Consider the following 22,427-nt stretch of genomic DNA (forward strand, 5'->3'; position numbering starts at 1 on the left):
TAGCGCCCAAGTTCTTGGAACATCAGCAAGTACCAACCCATCTGGCTCCATGTCAACCCACCACAGACCCAACTCTGCAGCCCAAATGTCATCATGCATCACCAGCAGAGTGCAGGAGGGATGGGCCTCCAGCTTAATGGAAGGGCATGTGCTTTGTATCCAGAGAAGGTCTCATGTGCTATGCCTGGCATGACAAAGGGATGTCACATACAGCGGCGATTAAACAAACCAGCAGTCAGCAACTGGACACCTTCGGGCAGGATCCAACCTCCAACCCAGGGAGCAAGCGGATGTGGATGAGCAGCATCAGAAAGCATTGGGATGTGGTAGCCAAATCCGCTTGGGAGCGGTGGTAGGTCATTGTCCCCAGTGTTTGAAATTTCCTGGGCACCAGGTGCATTTTGCTCTTGGTGCGGGTCCAATTGCGAGTATGTGGAGATTTCTGGGCGACTGACATCTCCATTGAGCCAGCTGACTCATGCGCAGCAAAAGATACATGGCATGTGCTCCTGAACTGCCGAGCGAATCATGGACCCCTTGCTGAGCATCTTAGTCCTCCATCATCACATCAAGGAAAGGAAGTCCAGCACTAAGTGCGGATACATCCGACTGAGCTGCAGCCTTTCCACGCAAATGGAACTCACAGACCACAGTTTAAAAACTTCTGCCTTAGCCCCTAGTTGATTCTATTTCCATTTCCACTGTTTATGTTTCTCCTTCTTGCCTCCTGAGACAAGTGAATTGTTGTAAGAGCAAGCTACAGTCAAGCAATGTAGCTGAGATAATAGAATCATAGAATTGTAGTGCTGGAAGGAACCCCAAGGGTCATCAAGTCCAACCCCCTGGCAAATAGACATAAACTAAGCTTAAGGTGCCATTTGGCGCCTAGCTTACATATCTTGAGTTTCTAACACTGGCCCCACTCCCCTATCAGAGTGGCCCTCTGGGACAATTAAGTGCCACTTAGGGTTCTCCTCCTATGTCTATTCAAAACCACAAGCCCATGGCAGGATCAGGACCCAAGGCGATAAAACCAAGAAAGGCCCTCAGCGGAACCAAGCCGATGAAGCCTGTAAGAAAGCAGGACATCAGCCAGCACTGGCAAAAGCTGGATGAAACTAGTGAATAATTCCTCTCCCTCACCACCAACCCGGCATGGAAAGAATGCAGAGTTTTTGGACTCCAGTGAACAGGGAGGCCAGTTGCTCCTCTGAAGGAACAGGGATCAGATCCCCAGTAATTCAAGCCTCTCTGTGGTCTTCACAAAACTCTCCTCTAATCAAGGCCTGCATATTTCTCTCTTAAAGAAACAGGGCTGCAGTGGTGGCAGAGCGTGAGGAAATAAATAAGCTGCATTGCATTCAAGTATTTCCCTTCGCATTTGAATGCAATTAAGCTGTTGTTTTTTAAAAAAAAGTATAGGGGTTTGGGAGCGGGAATCCGCTGGCTTTATTTTTTTTGCCAGAAATAGTTCATATTCCCTCTACATCAACATATTCCTAGTGGCTTCTATTGTTCTCTTCCTTCTTTCATCCTGAGGGGTCCCCGGAAGGAGAAATAAGAGAAGACAGTTTGACTCTGGCCACCTCTGTGGTGGAACATGGCAGATGTTTAACAGCTGACGAAAACACACACACAGAAACTTGCTTGTTTGGAAGGAGGGAGCAGGGAAGCTAAATTTTGGAGTGGAAAGCCTTACATGGCAGCAGCAGCGTCAAGAACAACTACATTTCCTATCCACGTTGTTACAATTATTACTATTTTTTTATGACATGCCCATTGCCATAAGGTCCCAGGGCGGGTTATAACAATAGAAAAAGAAGGACTTAAGAAGAGCTCTGCTGGATCAGGCTAATAGCCACTGTGGCTAGTAGTCATTGATAGCCTTCTCCCCCACAAATTTGTCCAATCCACTTTTGAAGCAAGGTTGGTGGCCATTGCTGCCTCTTGAGGGAGTTCCATAGCTTAACTATGCGCTGCATGAAGAAGGAGTTTTATCTGTCCTGATTCTTTCAGCATTCAGCTTCATCGGATGGCTATGGGTTCTAGTGCTATGAGAGAGGAAGAGCAGCTTTTCTCTATCCACTTTCTCCATGCCACAGATAATTTTTATAAATCTCCATCACATCATCCCTTGATCGCCTTTTCTCTAGACTTAACGGTCCCCCAAAACAATATTAGGTAAAGGTACCCCTGACCTAATGACGTGACTGACTCTGGGGTTGTGGCGCTCATCTCGCTTTATTGGCCGAGGGAGCCGGCATACAGCTTCCGGGTCATGTGGCCAGCATGACTAAGCCACTTCTGGCGAACCAGAGCAGCACACAGAAACGCCGTTTACCTTCCTGCCTATTTATCTACTTGCACTTTGCTGTGCTTTCGAACTGCTAGGTTGGCAGGAGCTGGGACCGAGAAACAGGAGCTCACCCCGTCGCAGGGATTCAAACTGCCAACCTTCTGATCGGCAAATCCTAGGCTCTGTGGTTTAACCCACAGCACCACCCGCGTCCCTAAAACAATATTAGAATCAGTTAAAATGATCTGCAGTCACAAAAACAGGGCGGGTCCTAAAAAATATACATCTCAGGTGTCCAAGAAGCCAGGGTCAAGAAGCTGCACTATGAAGGTTTCAGGTGCACCTCTGTGGGGAGGGAATTCCACAATTTTGGGGCTGCCACGGGGAATGCCCTCCCCCAGGCCACTACAACACCAAACATCTAAGGGTGGCAGAACTACTGAGAGAGGCACCACTCACTGATCCTAAAACCACATGAAGGGTGACAAGCTTGGAAAAGTTGTGCAGGAAGCAGGAGGTAGTCGGTGCAGAAATGGCCCTGGGATTTGCAAGAGGTGGAAGGCCAGAAAGCAGGAAAATGTCCCAGTCCAGATGAGCAGAAGACAAAAGCCTGTTCCATATTAGAAGCAGGAGAAAAGAGAAGATGGATGGATGCCGCAGAGACACTGAGAAGGAGGGAGAGGAAGAACTTGGCAGAGGCAGGAGGAGGAGGAAGAAGAAGGGGCAGGATCCAGAGGGGGACCCCTGGAAGGATGCAGGTCCAGGGGATTTCCTTGTCAATGCAAGAAAGAATATATACGAGGTTTCCTGTGCAGTGTTTGGGCAGGTCAAGAAATGGGATGACTTTGTTTACCTCAGACTCCTTCTCAGGACTTTGGCAATCGCTGTGGGACGAGGACATGGATCCCCCATTCAGCTGTCGGGAATGGAAAGAGGGTGTGTGTTTATTACAAGAAAAGTGGAACTGGAGGGGTTAAGAACACGATTTGGACAGCTGTAGGACAGTGCCTTGAGGTTTTGTGCCAGCATGGTGAGCGTGGTGGTGCCACCTGGGGAAACATGGGCCATAAAGAAGAACAGGAAGGTGGGTCAACCCACACAATCTCCATTGCAATCTTTCCCCTGGATGGCTCACAATAAAGTTTCCAGGCAGAGAACAAGTCACGGAAGTTTTTAAGAAAAGGCAGCATATTGTGTTGGGTCAGTTTGATAAGGATTTCTCATTATAGGCTGCGGCCCTTCGATCTCATGTGATCCATCTCATTTCCTAGCACTGCGGGAAGACAGATCTAAATAAGTTGGGCCAAAGGTTGCTGAAGCCACAGAGGAGAGTGAAGGAAGATGGCCAGGGATCTCGTTGATCCGAAATGGACATGTCCTATGTGTCACATCTTAAATTTGTGACTCAAGGTGAATACCTGGAAGAAAACTAGAATTCCCCAGCCTTGTGTCGTGCAGGTGTGTTGGACTACAACCCCCATCAGCCCCAGTCACCATGGGCCAAGGACACGGGCACCATGCTAGCTGGGGCTGATGGGAGTTGTAGTCCAACACACCTGCACAGCATCAGGCTGAAGAAAGCTACACTCAGCTCTGCTGTACATTCTGAACAGGTAACAGGGTAGGGGTGGAAGTTGATTCAGTCTACATTTCAAGGCAAACCAAACTGGAACTCAAAACACAGTCATCTTTCAAAATTCGCAGTCCTCCCAATTTTGCTGTGCAGTTCTCCAGGCAGAGAATGTGTACAAAAATGAATACACTAGGGTCATGTATGCATCAAAATGCTTCTTATTCCAGGAAATTGTTTTGCAAAAGAATGTGTATATTGGGCAAAACTGCATACAATAATGTATAACGGGGGGGAATGCACAAAAATGCAGATATTTTCATGAGGACTTTTTGGGGGGGAAATGCCCAATGATATGGAGAACTGAACTTAAGAATGGAAAAGTAAGAAACCAAGAGAGACAGAAACAGACAGATTCACCCATCCGTACCCATCACTTACCTGCGTTTGTGCTGACCCATTGGTCATGGGCTGAGGAAGTCCACCTGAAGGCAAAGGAGAAAGAACCCCAGTTGAATACAGTCATGTGGAAACTCAACAAACGTCCTGATAACATGCCAAAAAACAAAAGACCCACAGAACTATCCCTGTGTCAAACATTACTGTCATTTGGTTTCAGAGATTCAAAGTTCTACTAGCACAGACACATAATAATAATAATAATAATTTATTATTTATACCCTGCCCATCTGGCTGGGCTTCCCCAGCCACTCTGGGCGGCTTCCAACAGAACATTAAAATACAATAATCTATTAAACATACCAAAAAGAAAAGAGGCTCCCCCATGAAGCCCCACCAAACATTTTCAGGTGAGGGTTGTTCCTATGTATGTCCTTCTGAGGGCCAAACCAGCTGTGACTTTGATTGCATGAATGCTGCACTTCGGAGCTTCCGCCTATTGACATCAGGCGGGCGCCTTCACTGTATTCTTTCTGGCACCTGCTTAAAACATTTTTGTTTAGGCACAGTACTTTGCAGGCACCATGGCTCAGCTGTCTGCCAGGTCTTGCAAAACCCTGTGCCTTTGCAAGTGCCAGGGACCATGGCAACGCTTGTCAAGGCAACTCCACTTTTAGCAGAGAGTTGCAATTTTGCCATATGACATCAGGTACAGAGGCACCCATAAGATGGAGGTTCCCCATCACTGCTCTAGTGGGCTCAGGGGGACATCCTTTTAAAGTCCCTTTAATTTCCCCCACAAAATTAAGTGAAGGAAGGCAACTTCATAATCTTTCTGCAGAAAATGGAGCATTTTCATAATGTATTGAAAGGAAAATATAAAACTATGCACACTCTTAAGAACAATGTAGATCATTAAAGTAGATGCATTAACTCTGTTTAGACACATAGTATTGCATTTGCTATGCCTATTATCCTTTTTTGTGTGCATATGCATTGCTAACATTTCTTTTCCTTTCTTATTGTTATTCTATTTTCACTGACTTGTATCTTGACCGATAATAATAATAATAAAACATCCTATCAGCTATTCTTTCAGATATATTTCAGGAATATCTTCAGGTATAAATGTTATTTTAATAGGTCAGATCTTTGGAACTGGCACTTTTACAGGTGCTGCATAATACTCATTCAACATCTGGAAGAAACCTTTTAGTGCGGCAGCTTCTACACTTTGGAACTCCCTGCTTTTTGATATCAGGCAGGCACCTTCACTGTACTCTTTTCAGTGCCCACTAAAAACATTTTTGTTTAGACAAGCCTATGCATATAGTGTATTGTTATTTTAAATTTTTGAAAGTCTTAAATTATTGTTGTTAATATTCTCATTGATAATGTTATTGTTTTGTCTCCCTTGTAAACCACTTTGAATGTTAGGAGATATTTATCTCTCTATATGTATATATATATATAGAGAGAGAGAAATATAGATAAATACTGCATGCAGGCCCTGCTTGAGAATAGGATGCTGGACTAAATGAGCCACTGGCCAGATTCAGCAAGGCTGCTTTTATGCTCTTGGGTAAATTAGGACCAAAGTCACCACACGAGCTCTGACGATGAGTAGGAATCCAAACCCAGGTCCCACTGTGGTCCAACACTCTACCTCCTGTGTGGGCTCTCCCTGTCCCAGATTTAGGCCATAAAGTTATTCCACAACATCAGGAGCAAACGGAGGAACCAGACCATCTGTAACAGTCAACATGCAGCAATAATTTCATAAACAGAAGCATCCCTACTGATATCCTGTGGATGTGGGCTCTAAAGGCCTCGTCACTCCTGCAAGACTTCCCCCTCTTTCTCTCCTTTGCCTGTAACTCAGCAGCAGCTGGTCTGGCTCTCCTCCTCCTCAGCTATCGCTTGAAAACAGGCCTCAGCACTCCAAGTGACAACCCGAAACCCTTCATACTTTCTGGGACTGGGTGATCCTGCTAGCTGCATCTCCTTAAGAGGAGAACAGGGGCTTTATTATCCACCATGCCAAGAAAGAAAAAGAGTTTCTCCCTGACCCTATCTCTTATTTTGCTCCTGCTCTCAGCATCTGACACCATTTCTCTACATCCACCACCCGCCCCCCCTCCAGTTCTGAATTGTTCCAAGTCGTTCTTTTGGATTCCTCTCTCCACTGAAGGCCAGGAAAAGACAATCCAGCACTGGAGGCAGAACTCAGCTTAGTTAGATAAGAAACAGCTGTGTTAAAAACATACAGAGCTCTCCATTCAACCCGGCCAAGGAAGGAGGATTGGGGGTTGCAAGGAGAGCGGGGATATGGATGCTTAGTGGAACCCAGTGGTCTCTCCCCTCCACAGCTCTGGCTAAGCAACAGCTTACAAAACTCAAAAACTGCAAGGCCAGTAGAGGGGGTATCCGCTGCTAGGGTTTTTTTTAAAAAACAGCTGTTTTGCAAAATTTTGCTCTCTACTTGGATCCAGGCCAGCGGCTGGTGCTTCGTTTGTAAAAGTGTCTGGAGCTGAAACCTGGCAGAGCTCTTCTCCCCTTCATCCCCAATGCATGGAACCTGGTTGCAGTTTCTGTGATGAAGGGGGAAACTCTGCACATGCCCAGAGCAACTCTCTTCCTTGGCAAGATTGGAGGAATGTTCAGAGTGACTGCAGAAACTTCAAGCCGAGAAAGATGATTCCAAGATGTTTCGTTGTTAACGGGTACTGCAGACAAGGAACATGCTTTGACGCTAACTAAAGAGCAGGCTTTCCAAGCTGGGTGCCTTCCAGATGTTTCAGACTACAACTCCCATCAGGCTCAGCCATCACAACTGTTATGGAGTGTCAAGCTAGGGGGAGACTGCAGGTTTAAATCCCCACTCGGCCATCTTGCTCACTGGGAAAGCTTGGGCCAGTCATTCCTTGCAGGGTTGTTGTGAAGATGAAATTGTGGCAGAACCTATGTATCCCACATCTACACTATACATTTAAAGCAGTCATGGCTTCCCCAAAAGAATTCTGGGAACTACAGATTGTTTTGTATCTCACCGCATTATACTTTCAGTCATGTGGTGAGATTGGTTACAGTACAAAATCATATGAGCCAAAAAAATTATATAATGGGGGGGAGGGTGTCGGCTTTCCCCCTGCTACTGGGTACATAATAAAGGGGTGCTACTCTATTGAAAGGGACGCGGGTGGCTCTGTGGGTAAAACCTCAATGCCTAGGACTTGCTGATCATAAGGTCGGCGGTTCGAATCCCCGCAGCGGGGTGAGCTCCCATCGTTCGGTCCCAGCTCCTGCCCACCTAGCAGTTCGAAAGCACCCCTAAAGTGCAAGTAGATAAATAGGTACCGCTTTATAGCGGGAAGGTAAACGGCATTTCCGTGTGCGGCACTGGTGCTGGCTCGCCAGTTGCAGCTTCGTCACGCTGGCCACGTGACCCGGAAGTGTCTTCGGACAGCGCCGGCTCCCGGCCTCTTGAGCGAGATGAGCATGCAACCCTACGACTGGCCCGTATGGGCAGGGGTACCTTTACCTTTACTCTACTGAAAAGGTGTCATTTGTTTTCATTCCCTTTGCTGTATTTTCTGTTGGTTAGGTTCTCTGGTAATGCTAGCTCTGGGAGGGGAACAGAGGTCTCCTAACAAATTTCAGCAACCATAACAAACTACAGTTCCGGGGGGGGGGGGGAGCTGTTGCTGTTTAAAGTACAGTGGTACCTCGGGTTAAGTACTTAATTCGTTCCGGAGGTCCATTCTTAACCTGAAACTGTTCTTAACCTGAAGCACCACTTTAGCTAATGGGGCCTCCTGCTGCCGCCGCGCCGCTGGAGCACGATTTCTGTTCTCATCCTGAAGCAAAGTTCTTAACCTGAAGCACTATTTCTGGGTTAGCGGTGTCTGTAACCTGAAGCGTATGTAACCTGAGGCGTATGTAACCCGAGGTACCACTGTAGTATTATTGTGCTTTAAATGTATAGTGCAGATAGTGCCTACACAGGGACATCTATCTCCCTTGCACAATCCTTGCCCCCTCTGCTAAAGCTGATTCTAGGAGAAATGCTTTACCTCCGATGTGCTCCTCTGTAGGGGTGATGCCCAGTTTCTTGAAATACTCGTCTGTTTCGGGGTCCACAACTAGCAGTGTGGCTTCATGCTCCTTGGACTTGATATGTGACACTACCTCGGAATGCTTCAGGCCCTCGACGTTGATCCCGTTGACCTGAGAGAGAGAAAACCAGATAGGTAGGAGGGAGAGAATGAATGGATGGATTACCACAATGCATTTCACATGGGGCTGCCTTGGGAGACAGTTTGGAGATCTTTGCGGTATCTGGTTAGCCCCTGTGAGAGCAGGATGCTGGACTGGATGGCACCTCCCTTGGCCTGATCCAGCTGGCCTCTTCTTTTGTTTTAATCTAGCATTAGATTTTGTAACAAACTGCTCCCCCTCCAATACATAGATATAAAGAGCTAAAAGGTTTTGTCCCTTTTAGAACAAAGGAACCAACAGCAGCCAGAGGGGAATGGTTCTGCTATGATCTGCTATTTTAAACCAGGACAAAGGGGAAATTCACTCCACACAGTGGCTCTCACGGCTTTGACAAACAATCACTGCCCTTTTGTTGCTAGCCTAGGATAATGGAGCAAAGGGGATCATTTTGTTCATGCCTGGGCGCCAATTATCACCTGACAATGGAAGGCAATTAATCAGTTCATCATGTGGTATGTTGCTGCTTTCTGCTTTGACTGTTTTCTTTTTATTATTATTTTGGGGATTTGGAGGGGAAATGTCAGCAAACTAGTTACATGGGCAAGGTAGTGATGTGCTTAGTTAAGTGCTTATCCTGGATCAAAAGCAGTGGTGCGGCTGCTCCAGAATATGCTCCCCATCTGGATTACACCTCCCCCCAAATACCCCGGACCTGGCTGCTCTTAGCCCAGCAAAGGTGCTGAGTTCACCTATCAAACCAAAACTGTGGTTAAGTTGTTGCTTGGTTTTTTAAAGTAATTTCTCTACTGCTCCATCACCAACATTTCGGGGTGTGGGGGGCAGTCCATAAAAATAAACCATACAGAGAATAAAACAATTGAAAGTTAATCATAAAACCGCTATTTTAAACTATCTGCTGAAACAAGCCAGTTTTTGTCATGCACCTGAAGTTCAGCAAGGACGGGGCCTGTCTAACCTCAAGTGGGAAGGAGTTCCACAGGCTTGGTCCCACTACACTGAATGCCTCTGGTAGTTACAAACGATGCACCTGAGCTATGGGTGACCACCAACAGAGACTCCCTGAAAGATCTCAGTGATTGGGCATGGATCTAAGGGATCAGGCGAGCCTGAAGATACCCTGGACCACAGTTGCTAAATTCACTGCGTATGACCTTTGGCCAGTCACTGTCTGTCAGGCTAGCTTACCTCACAAGATTGTTGTGAGGATAAAATGGAATGAGGCGAGAGAAGCACCATGTAAACCACCTTCAGATCCTCAGAAGAAAAGGCAAAATTTAAATGTAGTAAGTAAGTAAGTACGTAAAAAAATAAGCTTCAAGTCCCCCAGCAAAGCAGACAGCATCTGATGCAGGAATACTAAACCCTCTGCTCTTCTGAGGGCCTCCATTTCCTAGCAACCACCCAAATGGCTTCTCTTGCCAGAGGCAGGCCCTGACCGCTCTTCCACTACAGGCTCAGCTGCCTGCCTCAAGTAGCCAACAGGAAGGTGAAGCTGGAGGGGAGCCAGAAGCCAAGGAGAGCTCTTCAAAGCCTCCCAAGGGGTTCTGGCTGGGACACTGTCTCCATTTGAACACTTGTTGTTGCCACCTGCAGCCTGCACCTTTGCAGGCAGGGCCCTGGCAGTTGCTTCAAAGCTGGAGACAGGTGCAAAGAGAAAGAAGATGAGGCAAGAAAAACGTGCAGCAGAGGCTGAACAGTTCCTCCCCGCACCTCACAAGAGCAGGCACCGTAGCCCAAACTGAGGAGCTGCTGAGCATCAAACATTTATGGGAGCCCCTAAGAGCTGGGATCAGGTTTCCAAATTCCACAGGTTCACCTCCTCCCCTCTTTGTGCACTTCAGGAAACGTGCCAGGGGGTTGCTAAATTAATAATCAGCCACCTATCGGTGACATATTGAGTGCTGGAAGCAAAATCTGTCTTCATGAACACACCTGCCTCCTAGGTGGCCTCTCCTACCTCCCTCTCATGTGCACGCACACACATGTACTGTTGCACTGCAAGCATTAAAGATTCAGGGGAGAGAAAGTGAGAGAGTTCTGTCGCTGCAGAACAGGTGTGTTCCTGCAGAGAGGGCAAGAAAAGGCAACCGCAGAGATGAGCAATTCTCTCTCTCTCTCTCTCTGTCTGAAACATGGGGGTTCAGGGTTTCCAAACTATTTTTTTTCCTGGAATTTAACCCTGCCTGAGCATCTCAGATGTTGGAAGCAGCTGCTCAGTGACGAAAGAATGCTACTCTGCACATGCTCAAAAGCACATTTTCTTTCATGGAGACACACTGCAGGAAGGCACCTTGCAACAAACTGAGTGGAAACAGACAGCATTCAAACACCAACATGCAGGTCTTTGACAGTGTCATAGTGTGGGCTCTGCATAAAAAGGTGAATGAACAATTCCAGGGCAATGGGCTACTGTGGAAGTGTTCAGGTGGAGCCTGACTGAGCAGAAGAGCTTCTGCTCCTAGGTCCTCCTCCCTTCAAGCTGTCATCCGTTACCTCAACGAGTTTGTCCTGCGGTCGGAGTCCTGCCTTGGATGCTGGTGAATCCGGGTCTACTGACCGAATGAACTGCCCGGGCCTGGCTTTCTCACTGTGGAGGTTGAACCCGTAGCCAGTGGGGCCTTTCTTGAGATGGCAAAGTCGCGGGCAGAGGTCCTTGGGTTGCCCGTTCAGATCCTGGATTTGGGAAGGAAAAGAGGCCATTGTTGTGTGGGATTGTTTCTTTCTCTTTCTTTATAGAAATAAAAAGTGTCACACAATAAGAAAAAATGCACTAAGGAAACAGCCCTGAACAGGAGACACCCACCCATCTCCACAAGGCCAAACAGGGGCAGGTTAAAAATAGACTCAATTAGAGGAAGTGCATTTGTTAAAAACCAATTGTCCAATCCCTCCTGACAGAATAAATTTAATACGCCTGCTAAGTGACAAAAGGATAAAATTAGACCCACCCGTTCAGGGCCCCCTCCCACTTCAAAGCACGCCTGACCAACCAGATCTTAAATGAAACACCCTACATAGATTATCTGAGAGGGCAAATGCTGCCAAAAACGGGGTGAGCTGCCTATCATTAGCTAAATGTGTGGACATTGAAAAAACAACATGTATTCCTATCCCTTATGACTGTGGAGACTCTCCGTCTTTCTGCCTTCAATTAAGAACAGAAGTAGAGCCCTGCTGGATCAAGCCAATGGCCTGTCCAGTCCAGCATCCTGTTCTCACACACAGGATTTCAGCACAAAAGCACTCTGTCCAATGGTGGTCTCCAGCAAGTAGCATTCCTTTACCAACACTTTTCCTTGCTGAAAATTTTTCAAATTACTTGAACCTGAAAGTTGGAAACAGAATGAATGATGCAAAACTAAGATGCCATGGAGCAAATACATGCAATTCACATAACCTACTCCAATTGCAGAAGTGAACTTCTTTTCCTGCAAAATAGTCTCTGGTTTACAGCAGCAGCTCCCAAGGAGCTCTTGAAAATTGCTACAGGTCAATAGGCAGACCGCTTAATGTCATTCAATTGACTGTTGTCGCAATTGCAACGCACTATTCTAGATGCTGCATGGTTTGGGCATCATGATTTTAATTCCCACAGTTCAAACTGCACTGCAATCCATTTCTGATTGCTAATCCTCCCTTGGCCTCTTTCAAGTCACTTCCTCCCACCTGCCACTTCCAGTCTGTCCCGAAGCATCTGCTGCCACAGTCTATCACAGCTGTGGATCCTGATCTTCACAGGCATGCTGTGGACCACCTGAATTAAGCTCATGGACCACTGGTGATCCTCAGAGCACAGTTTGGAACCCCCCCTGGTTTACAGCACAGTGACAAGGCACAATTTAGAATGTAGCATTTTTCACAATCCAAAACATTAGTACAGTGGTACCTCGGGTTACATACACTTCAGGTTACATACGCTTCAGGTTACAGACACCGCTAACCCAGAAAACAGTACCTCGGGTTAAGAACTTTGCTTCAGGATGAGAACAGAAATCGTGCTCCGGCAGCGTGGCAGCAGCAGAAGGCCCCATTAGCTAAAGTGGTGTCTCAGGTTAAGAACAGTTTCAGGTTAAGAACGGACCTCTGGAACGAATTAAGTACTTAACCCAAGGTACCACTGTATATTTGAATGGATCAGACACACTTGATTTTCAAAATCAAAACATTAACACAGTGTCCCTCAGAACATAAGAGGAATCTGCTGGATCAGGGCTATGGGCCATCTAGCCCAGCATCCTGGCCAACCAGATGCCTGCGGGAAACTCGCAAGAAGCACATGAGCACAAGAACACTCTCCCCTCCTGTGGTTTCCAACAGCTGGTTTTCAGAAGTACTGACTGTGGAGGCAAGAACAAAGCCATCATGGGCAATAGCTACTGATAGCTTTTTCCTCTAGTCTAGTCCTCTTCTAAAGCCTTTCATTTTGGCGGCCATCATTGCCTCCTGTGGGGGTGAGTTCCACAGTTTAACTATGCACTGCATCTTCACTGCATCTACTTTCCAACATTCAGCTTCATTAGATGTCCACAAGTTCTGGTGCCATGAGAGACTTCTATCATTTCATCTCTTTCTTGCCTTTTCTGTAATCTAAGAAGTCCCAAACACTGCAAGCTTTCCTCACAGGGCAGTCACTCCATCGCCTTGATCCACTGATAACTTTACTCAGAGTAGACCCATTGTTAACTTGGGAAGCATGATTAACTTAGGTTCATTATTTTCAGTGGGTCTAAGAAGAACTTAGCTGGAGACAACACCTATGCAAAGAAATTCAATTGCTTGATGAGTCCTAGAAATCTGTGGCTTTTCACACATCAGTGTTTTTTCTCTTCCAAAAGGTTGTGGGTTTCCTCTGAGCGAACCACAGGTGCCACAAGAGCACCACAGGGCCACAAACAAGTGAGTTGACATATCTGGGGAGAGGCAGTTGTGGCTGGGGGCGGGGGGGGGGGGACCGTTCCCATGTCAACACAAAGTCTTTACTATCTGAGCAGTGCTGGGCTGAGTTCAGCACTGGGGCAATTGCATCTTGGGGACCCCTGCCTTAGCATTTCACCCTTTTAAAAAGGTGCAAGATTATATCAGCTTTTTTTTTCTTTCTTTTACAGGAAATAGTGCCACAAGGTGGAATAAGCACAAGGCCAGCGGCAGACAGTGGAAGCTCAAGCGGGTTATCTGGGACCCAAACAAGGCACCCAGCAGAGTCACCAGAGCAGAGGCTTTAATGTTGTCAGCACAGGCTATCTTTCCCCAACCTCGTACCTTCAGAATTTTGGTCTGTAAGCCAATGACTTACAAACCATGGTTTGTTGTTAGAAAACAAACCATTGTTGCACCACTGGGAAGGCTTTGCACCTAAAACTAAATCATGCTTTTCACAAACGTGTATTCTAGGAAAAATTCTAATTAAACCACTGAATTTTCACACCCACTTAAAAAAATAATAATTTGCAACCTGATGTGTAAACGTGGAGAACTGAAGATTGGGGGGGGGGGAGAAAATGGGAGAAAAACCGAAACTGAAAGATTTGCCCATCGCTTGTGTGAGTAACATGTCCTGAGATGAGGGCAGATCAAATGCTGGGATCCCCTTTCCTCCTCCTTTTGCCCTGCCAGGCATGCCAACAAATTAGCAGGCTGATGACCTTCTGCAAATTATGTTCCCTTTGGTACCTTAATCACATTTGAGATGCCTCTCCAGATTTACAAAGACAAAACGCCTGAAAATGAAAGCCTGCCAAGTTTCTTGGCACAGACGCCCTTGTCCCCCGAAATGAGAGCTGAGTGATGACACACAGGCGATAATTCCATTTGCGAGATAGCAAGAGAGGGCCTGCACCCGCCCCCAATCTGCACCAGGTGGCCTGCAGAGAACAGCAGCGCAGACACAGCAAGAGAGGCTGTGTGGAGCAATGGGAAGAGTCTCTTGATTCTGGCCAGGATTCAGATCTTCTGCTTAGCTGCTAATGACAATGGCTCACTGGCAGAGCATTTGCTTTGCACACAGAAGGTCCCAAGTTCAGTCCCTGACACTTTCAGGTAACCCTGGGAGAGATCCCCTGTGCCAGACCCTGCAGAGCTGCTGCCAGTCAGTGCAGTCACTACTGAGCTAGAAGGGCCAACAGTTTGACTTGATAAAAGGCAGCTTCCTGTTATTTTAGGGGGGAAACCGTAGCTCAGCAATATACCACTTCAGCTGCTATTATTATTATTATTATTATTATTATTACTCACCCATCACCAGCAGATACCAGGGCAGATTACAACAATTAAAAGTCAGGATTAAAAATAGTTATATTGCATTTTGAGGAATAGGATGGGGCCTAAAAACGCACATCTCAGGTGTCAAAGGCCAGGGTAAAGAGCCATGTCTTCAACATTTGTCAAAATCCATATAGTGAAGAAGCTGGGTATGCGTCTGTGGGGAGAGAATTCCAAAATTCAGGGGCTGCTACAGAAAAGGCCCTCTCCTGGGCACTTTTCCGTACACTGCTCTGGTTCGCCAGAAGCAGCTTAGTCATGCTGGCCACATGACCCGGAAGCTGTCTGCGGACAAACGCTGGCTCCCTCAGCCTATATAGAACGAGATGAGTGCCGCAACCGCAGAGTCGTCCCTGACTGGGCCTAACTGCCAGGGGTACCTTTACCTTTAAGATACCATAACCAAATTTTGCATGATGGTTCCTGAGATGAATGTTTCCTGTCTATCTTTGCATACAACTAGATGCCATTCGAAGTAAGATTGCGGACCAAACTTTTCAAAACTGATTGCTTTGGTTTCTTATAATTCCTGAGCGACGCTAGGTACGAGGCTGCTAGTGATAAATAAAAGTGTTCTCTCTTTTCCCTCCTCCTCTCCAGCACATTTGCTAGAGAAAAGAGTTACCACCTGATGACAACTCCCCAAGGTTTGACTGCAAATTATCTCTGAAGAAAAAAATGGTGTGTAAACAATCCAATTACAAAGAATAGTTTCCAAATGACTGTCTGCACAGGAGGAGAAAGGAGCAGATTTTCTATTTATCTGCCTTTTTCTTTACAAAGAAGCGTCCCTCGATAGATGCTAATGCAAATAACATTTTTCAAAATACTCCTCGCAGGCTTGAGTGTTGTAGAGCAGAGGTGGTAACTTGAGGTTACTAATGGGCTACAGCCCCCATCAGCCAGCATGGCCAGTGGTCAAGGATGATGGGAACTGCACATCAGCAACATCAGATGGTCCATGGGTTAGCGCCCCCAACCAATTTAGGGCTCCCAGGTTCCTTAAATGGTAAGGTAAAGGGACCCCTGACCATTAGGTCCAGTCGTGGCCGACTCTGGGGTTGCGGCGCTCATCTCGCTTTATTGGCCGAGGGAGCCGGCATACAGCTTCCGGGTCATGTGGCCAGCATGACTAAGCTGCTTCTGGCGAACCAGAGCAGCGCACAGAAACACCGTTTACCTTCCGCAGGAGCGGTACCTATTTATCTACTTGCACTTTGACGTGCTTTTGAACTGCAAGGTTGGCAGGAGCAGGGACCGAGCATCGGGAGCTCACCCCGTCGCGGGGATTTGAACCACTGACCTTCTGATCAGCAAGTCCTAGGCTCTGTGGTTTAACCCACAGTGCCACCCGCGTCCCTCCTTAAATGGTACCCGCCCTTTATTAAGACAGATGAGTAGAAGGGAGAATTTTTGCCCATGAAGCTTCTCCCTCTATGGTGCTACAATGAGGAGAAAAGCTGTCCGGCTATTAAGAGCAGCAGGAGAGGCCCTGTTCAGGATTCTTTCCTGCCACAAGCTAGAAGTGAGAGTTGTTCAGTTATGGGAACTTCCTTCTATAGGGCTCCCTGCTTGGACCCAGCTAGCAAAAGGAGAGAGAGAAATGAGCCCTAAATATGGTGTCAGATGTGTAAAAACTACAATAAAGATACCAGACATCCAACCAGCTCAACAAAGAAACAGGTGGTTTCAGTTAGGGTGGTTCAAAAGGGCATCAGGTTTTGCCTTGGAACTAACCTGCAGGAATTCAAGAGGCAATTTCATGTTTTTTTCCCTACTAAGTGGAGGCCCAGAAAGAAGCTTTTACTACAAGTTACAAAAGCAGTCTGTATTATTTATTGTTATTATTTATCAGTTATCATTATACCTCCCTTGTTCTCTTATAAAAACAATGATGCCCACCTGAGAGGTGCCGGAACTGAGTTCCGGCTGAAAAAACAGCCCTGATTATTATTATTTTGATTTGTTTTTAAATGTATCTGAATCTGATCATTAAAGTAAGACTTTACTGTTTCTATCCCTTGCAGGAAAGTCTCCACATTCTTGCCTTCGCCTCCCCTCTCATCACCCCTCTCCTTGCTGATATTTCAAGGAACACTTCTACCTTTATGAACCGACCCACACCCTGTGATCATCATCTGAGGCCCTTCCTCCTATGCTCCCTCCACAAGAGGCCCAGAGGGTAGCAACAGAATACGTCAGGCTTCCTCAACCTTGGCCCTCCAGATGTTTTGAGACTACAATTCCCATCATCCCTGGCCACTGGTCCTGCTAGCTAGGGATCATGGGAGTTGTAGGTCAAAAACATCTGGAGGGCCAAGGTTGAGGAAGCCTAGAATAAGTCCTTTTCAGTGGTGGCTCCCTAGTCATGGAATACTCTCCCCAGGAAGGCTTGCCTGGAACCTTCTTTGTCTAGTTTCAGGTACCATCCCATAACATTGGATGACCATCTGTTGGGGATTCTTTAGCTGTGATTCTTGCATTGCAGGGGGTTGCAGTCCAACAACCTCTGGAGGGCCACAGCCTCCCCATTTCCATGTTAGAGAGAAAGCAAACATTTGTGGGCAGAGGTGGCTGGGAATCTGGGACCATGGATACTTGTCTTTTCTTTGGAAATCGACAACAGATAGCCTCTTATCATGGGAGAGGCGAATCAGGGCTTACCAAACAGATATTCCGGGTAAATGTTTGCGTATCCTCTTAATCAACAGTTAAATTGCCTTGAACAGTTATTTTGCTGGGGTGGCAGGGTAACAATAAATAAACCCAATGTAATCTAATCTAAAGCAGATTCCAGCATTGTATTCCACGGTCTGGCTGTTTGTCTTCCACAGTAAAGCAGGATGTCACATTATTTATTTCTAGCAAGACAGATTAATGCTGGATTGCGTTCAATTCCTCCTCTCCTCCCCCCCCCCCTTTATTTGCTCTGTGCTCCATCTTGTGATTTCTCACGTAAATACTCACCATTAGTGAGAAATATGCTAGGTATGAAGTCAGATGAGCCCAAGTGAAGGGCCTTTTTAAAATAACTTATTCTTATTTTTCCCCAAGAGGCAGAACAAATGCAGGGATAGCTGAAATATTTGGAAAATGAATACAGTATGAACATAAAGAGCTGCCTCATACTGAGTCAGACCATTAGTCCATCTTGTTCAGGGTCGCCTGCACTGACCGGCAGCTCCTCCCCAGGATTACAAATACAGTATGGAGCCTTCTCTCAGCCCTCCCTGGAAGTGCCAGTGATCAAATCAAAGACCTATCACACACAAAGTTCTTACATGGACTTTCCTACAATAGTTGCCTTATCAAATCACTGGTCCATCTAGCCTGCAAAGCCCTACTCTGATTGGCAGTGGCTCTCAGGCAAAGAACACTCCTTCCCATTGACTGGCATCCTGCTCTTTTGGGCTGGAGATTCCAGACACTGAATATGGAAACAAAAGGAATATATATATATGCCATTGCATGAAGAAGGTCCCAGGTTCAATCCATTTCCAGGTGGGGCTAGAAAAGATCCCTTCCTGGAACCCTGGAGAACCATTGCTGCCAGTCAGTTTAGACAATACTGAACTAGGTGATCCAATGGTGATCATTTCATTTATTTATTTATTTATAAAATATATTTATATACTGCCATATAATTTAAAAAGAACAAAAAAAAGGTTTACAACACTATCCATATGTAATTAAAAAACATGTAAAAAAATTAAAATCAAAGGCCATCAACTTACTGTTATGGAAACATGTTTAAGACCCAGGTCACTAGTCAAAATGGTGGCAAGCCCAGTTAGCAGAACTTATGGTGTTAAGACTGGACATAGAAGACCAGGGTTCAAATTCCCCCCTCAGCCATGAAGCTCCCTGGGCAACTTTGAGCATATCACTGCTTCTCAGCATAACCTACTTCATACGGTTGTTACAAGGCTAACATGGGAAGGAGGAAAACTATGTATACAGTCGTACCTTGGAAGTCGAATGGACTTGGTTCTGGAAGTCCATTTGACTTCCAAAACACTCAAAAACCAAATCGTGGTTTCTGATTGGCTGCAGGAAGCTACGTCAGCCAATCAGAAGCCCTGGAAGCCCCGTCAGACATTTAGATTCCAAAAGAACGTTCACAAACCGGAACGTCCAACTTCCAGGGTGTTCAGGATCCAAGGTACGACTGTACCACCTTGAACTCCTTGGATAAATACAATCAATCAATCAATCAAACCACAAACTGTCAATGACCACCACCACCATCAATCTCTTTCTCTCTCTAGGAAACACAATGTTTTGGATAATGGAGCACAGCATTGTAGCACAAAGTCAGGCCAATGTAACATGTACAATTCTCTGTCCCTCCATAGCAACCACATTACTAGGTCAGCGGATATTATCTGGTCCGATTGAGTTTGTCTTTAACGGTTCATATCATCCTGTGCAACACACACACAGCTGTCTCATCTTTCCTGACCAATGTAACAAACTCAGGATATTTCCCAGGGCCTGCAAGCCAGCGAGTTCGTGAGTATCTGCAAATATTTCCAGCCTGCCTTAGAGAATTCTTCAAAAACTGCAGAAAACAGGAAATGATTTAACTGGTTGAATAATATTGGAACTCTGAGCTTTCGCGACCCCAAAGGACACATTTTAACAAGAAGGGGGGGGGGCTTTGAACCTGGGCTGGAGGGGAGAGAGAATAATCCTATTTGAATTATTATTATTATTTTAGAAAAACTGAAATGACACGGTTCAAAGATCCATTACTGAAAGGGCCTTGTTGGGATTTTATTAGAGTTTTAACTGGAGCTGATATGAAATTTTGTTAGCTTTGAATTACCGGCCTTGGCAACCACCCCCAATCATCTCTGTGTTTATCAAAATACAAACTGTATTCTGACGTTTAAAAAACAAAAGCAAATCTTGGCTACATTCCCTTGGCCCCTTACCTTCCAGGGAAAATAAGGATTTTCTCATATCTGTTCCTGGGAACGAACAATTCATAGTTAGCCTTTGCAGATTTTGGAGATACTTTGAAAAAACACACAACCAGGCCCCCTCAGAAATCCAGAGAGATGGGTAGGGTTGGACAAGTTCGGCTCACTACACTCCCACATTAGAAAAAAAGTTCTAAGGGAAATTCAGCCGAATTTCAGTGTGAATTCTACTTAATATGCCAATCCTGCGCAGTGTAATTTCTCAATGCATTTTTTAAAACGTTGTTTTCACTAATATATGTAATTTATGCACACTTCCCTTAAGATATGCATTTTCATATACTTTTTTTGGGGGGGGAATGCCTCTTGCTTTTAATATTTGAAACTTTTAATGTTTGAAGCTTTTAATGTTTGATGGACTATTGTATTTTAATATTTTGCTGGAAGCTGCCCAGAGTGGCGGGGTATAAATAATATTTTTATTTTTATTTTTATTTTTATTATTTTCCAGATGGAGAGGGATGTTAAGAGTGTGCATAGAAACTAGGCTAGTGTAACCAGGTAATTTTTTTGCCCCACCCACTTTGGCCTCTGGCTCCGCCCACCGCACACATGTGGCCCCATACAATTCCCAAAAAGGGCATGTGGACCTCTGGCTAAAGCAGGTTACCTGACCCTGAAATGCAATAAGTAAGGGCATGCTCCTCCAATAGCACAGCAGATAAATATCAGTTTGTGCCCAGTGGTTAATCCTACTCAGAGCAGACCCACTGAAATTGATGGACTTATCATTTCATTAATTTCAATAGGTCTACTTTGAATAGAACATAGTTGGCTACAAGCCCTCAATTAACAGTTTCTGGGGCTACCACCCAAGCTCATGTGTAAATTACGTCTGAGTAGTGGCAATGGTGCCTGAATTTCTAGCCTTGTCGACAGGTTCATCGTGGTTATTTGGACTCTTGTGGCAGAATGCTTTTGAATTCTTATTATGGAAAAGCAAAACCTCCTCAGCATATTTTGCTCTAGACTCAGCATCATAAACATTGGCACTGGCCTTGATTAACGAGGCGACGTCTGGACAATTAATTAGTCAGGTGTCAGCCCTTTAGAGCAAGGAAAATCCATTCTCGGGAGCGCCAGATACAGCTCCACAGAGATTTTAAAGGGGAGGTGGGAAAGTCCTACAATTTATGTTTGTTTTCTAGCTCTCAGGGATGGGAATGGGCATTACAAAGCAGCAAAGGGGTGTCTGCAATTTATAAGAGCACAGGAAACACTGTGCTTTTGGGGGGGGGGGGGGAATTAAGATATCCAAACACTTTACCTCAGAAACTCCAAAGTCTGCAAGTACAAAAGCATCCGGCACATCAATAAAATGTAATGTTGACTTACTTGCTTTGAAGAAGCTTGGGGGGTAATTAAATTTCCCAGCAAGAAAAAATGAGTAAATAATTTAATAAGAGCTGGAAGGACCCTGGCACAGGCATGTCAACAACAAGCGCCTAATGATATCCTGAGATGAGTTAAGGATAGTCTCAGGAGAACCAAGCGTGTGTTTTTATTCCTTGCAAAAAGGTCGCTTCTCAGCCTAACCTACCTCACAGGGTTGTTGTGTGAATAAAACGGATGGGGCTGATGGGAATGTTGTAAGAAATAGTAGTCCAAAACATCTTCAAGGCACCAGATTGGGAGAGGCTGTCCTAAAAAGCTTTTGCTGAACTCTGGCATTTCAGAGCAGACTGTTTTAAAATGCTCCAGCGAAGCCCTAAAAAACACACACAGAGAGATGCTAGCCAAGATCTTGTCTCATGTTCCCTTCCTGCCATCTCTTCTGAAATATCTTCAGCTCCCTTGCTAGTCAGCCCAGTTGGCAAGGCCACCTTCACAATGTACATTAAAAGCACTATGGTACCACTTCAAACTGCCATAGCTTCTTCACCCAGTGAATTCTGGGAGCTATAGTTTGTTAAGGATGATAAAGGGTTTTAGGAGTCCTGCATTCCTGTTGCGGAGCTACAATTCCCAGAGTGGTTCAGCAATCAGCCCCTCTTCATAAGGAACTCTGGGAACTGCAGCTCTGGGAGAGGAACAGCGGCTTCCTAATACTGTTCAGCACCCTTCACAGAGTACAGCTCCTAGGAATCTTTGGGTGGAAGCCATGACAGTTCAAAGAAGCATCACAGTATATTAAACGTATGGTGCGAATGTGGCCTTGGAGCAGTCTGCATGGGACCTCCAGAGGTCCGCCATCCAGGTTACTGACTGGGGCCATGTCCAGGGAACTTCTCCCAATGCTTCAGTGTCAAGGTATCTGGAGATGGTTTGAGGCAACGGTATGGAGGGCTTGCCTTCCACCTCCCTTATGACAATGACATGCCACACAGCGATTGACATTATGAAGAGCAGAAAAGGCCGCTCCTAACTGACATCTAAGTTGGACTTTTTAATATACAGAGCCTTTCGGTGTGTGGAAATTAGATACGAACAATAACTTTTTGTACGAGGAAGCAGTTCACATTACGTGTAACCCAAGACCTCAATGTAACGGGAGGAGCGGCAGCAAAGTAATATTTTAAACGCTCACACAGAATGGACGCCTCCGAAGGAAGCAAGAGGAAGGATCCTAAGCTGTGAGAAACTTGCTATAAGCTCCGTCATTCCCAAAGGCTGCAAACACCAGTGGTAGCCTCTTGACTCCTTGCCAGTGACCTGGCACCGGCTGCTTTATTCTGAATTT

General features: G+C 45.8%; 1 protein-coding gene across 2 annotated transcripts in view; it reads right to left on the reverse strand.

Moving 5' to 3' along the window:
- NHERF2 (NHERF family PDZ scaffold protein 2) overlaps positions 1 to 22,427 on the reverse strand; it is a 58,831-nt gene that overhangs the window by 6,430 nt on the left and 29,974 nt on the right. The window contains exons 3-6 of one of the 2 annotated variants that reach the window (XM_083414025.1): positions 10,998 to 11,177; positions 8,339 to 8,492; positions 4,308 to 4,351; positions 3,150 to 3,212 (exon numbers count right to left, since the gene is read on the reverse strand). In XM_083414025.1, coding sequence (XP_083270151.1) covers positions 3,150 to 3,212; positions 4,308 to 4,351; positions 8,339 to 8,492; positions 10,998 to 11,177 — 441 coding nt within the window. The remainder of the gene's footprint in view (positions 1 to 3,149; positions 3,213 to 4,307; positions 4,352 to 8,338; positions 8,493 to 10,997; positions 11,178 to 22,427) is intronic. The other variant, XM_083414026.1, reaches the window with a different exon arrangement.

The sequence above is a fragment of the Podarcis tiliguerta genome, assembly GCF_965153285.1.
Source record: "Podarcis tiliguerta genome assembly, chromosome: 14".
Lineage (NCBI taxonomy): Eukaryota > Metazoa > Chordata > Lepidosauria > Squamata > Lacertidae > Podarcis > Podarcis tiliguerta.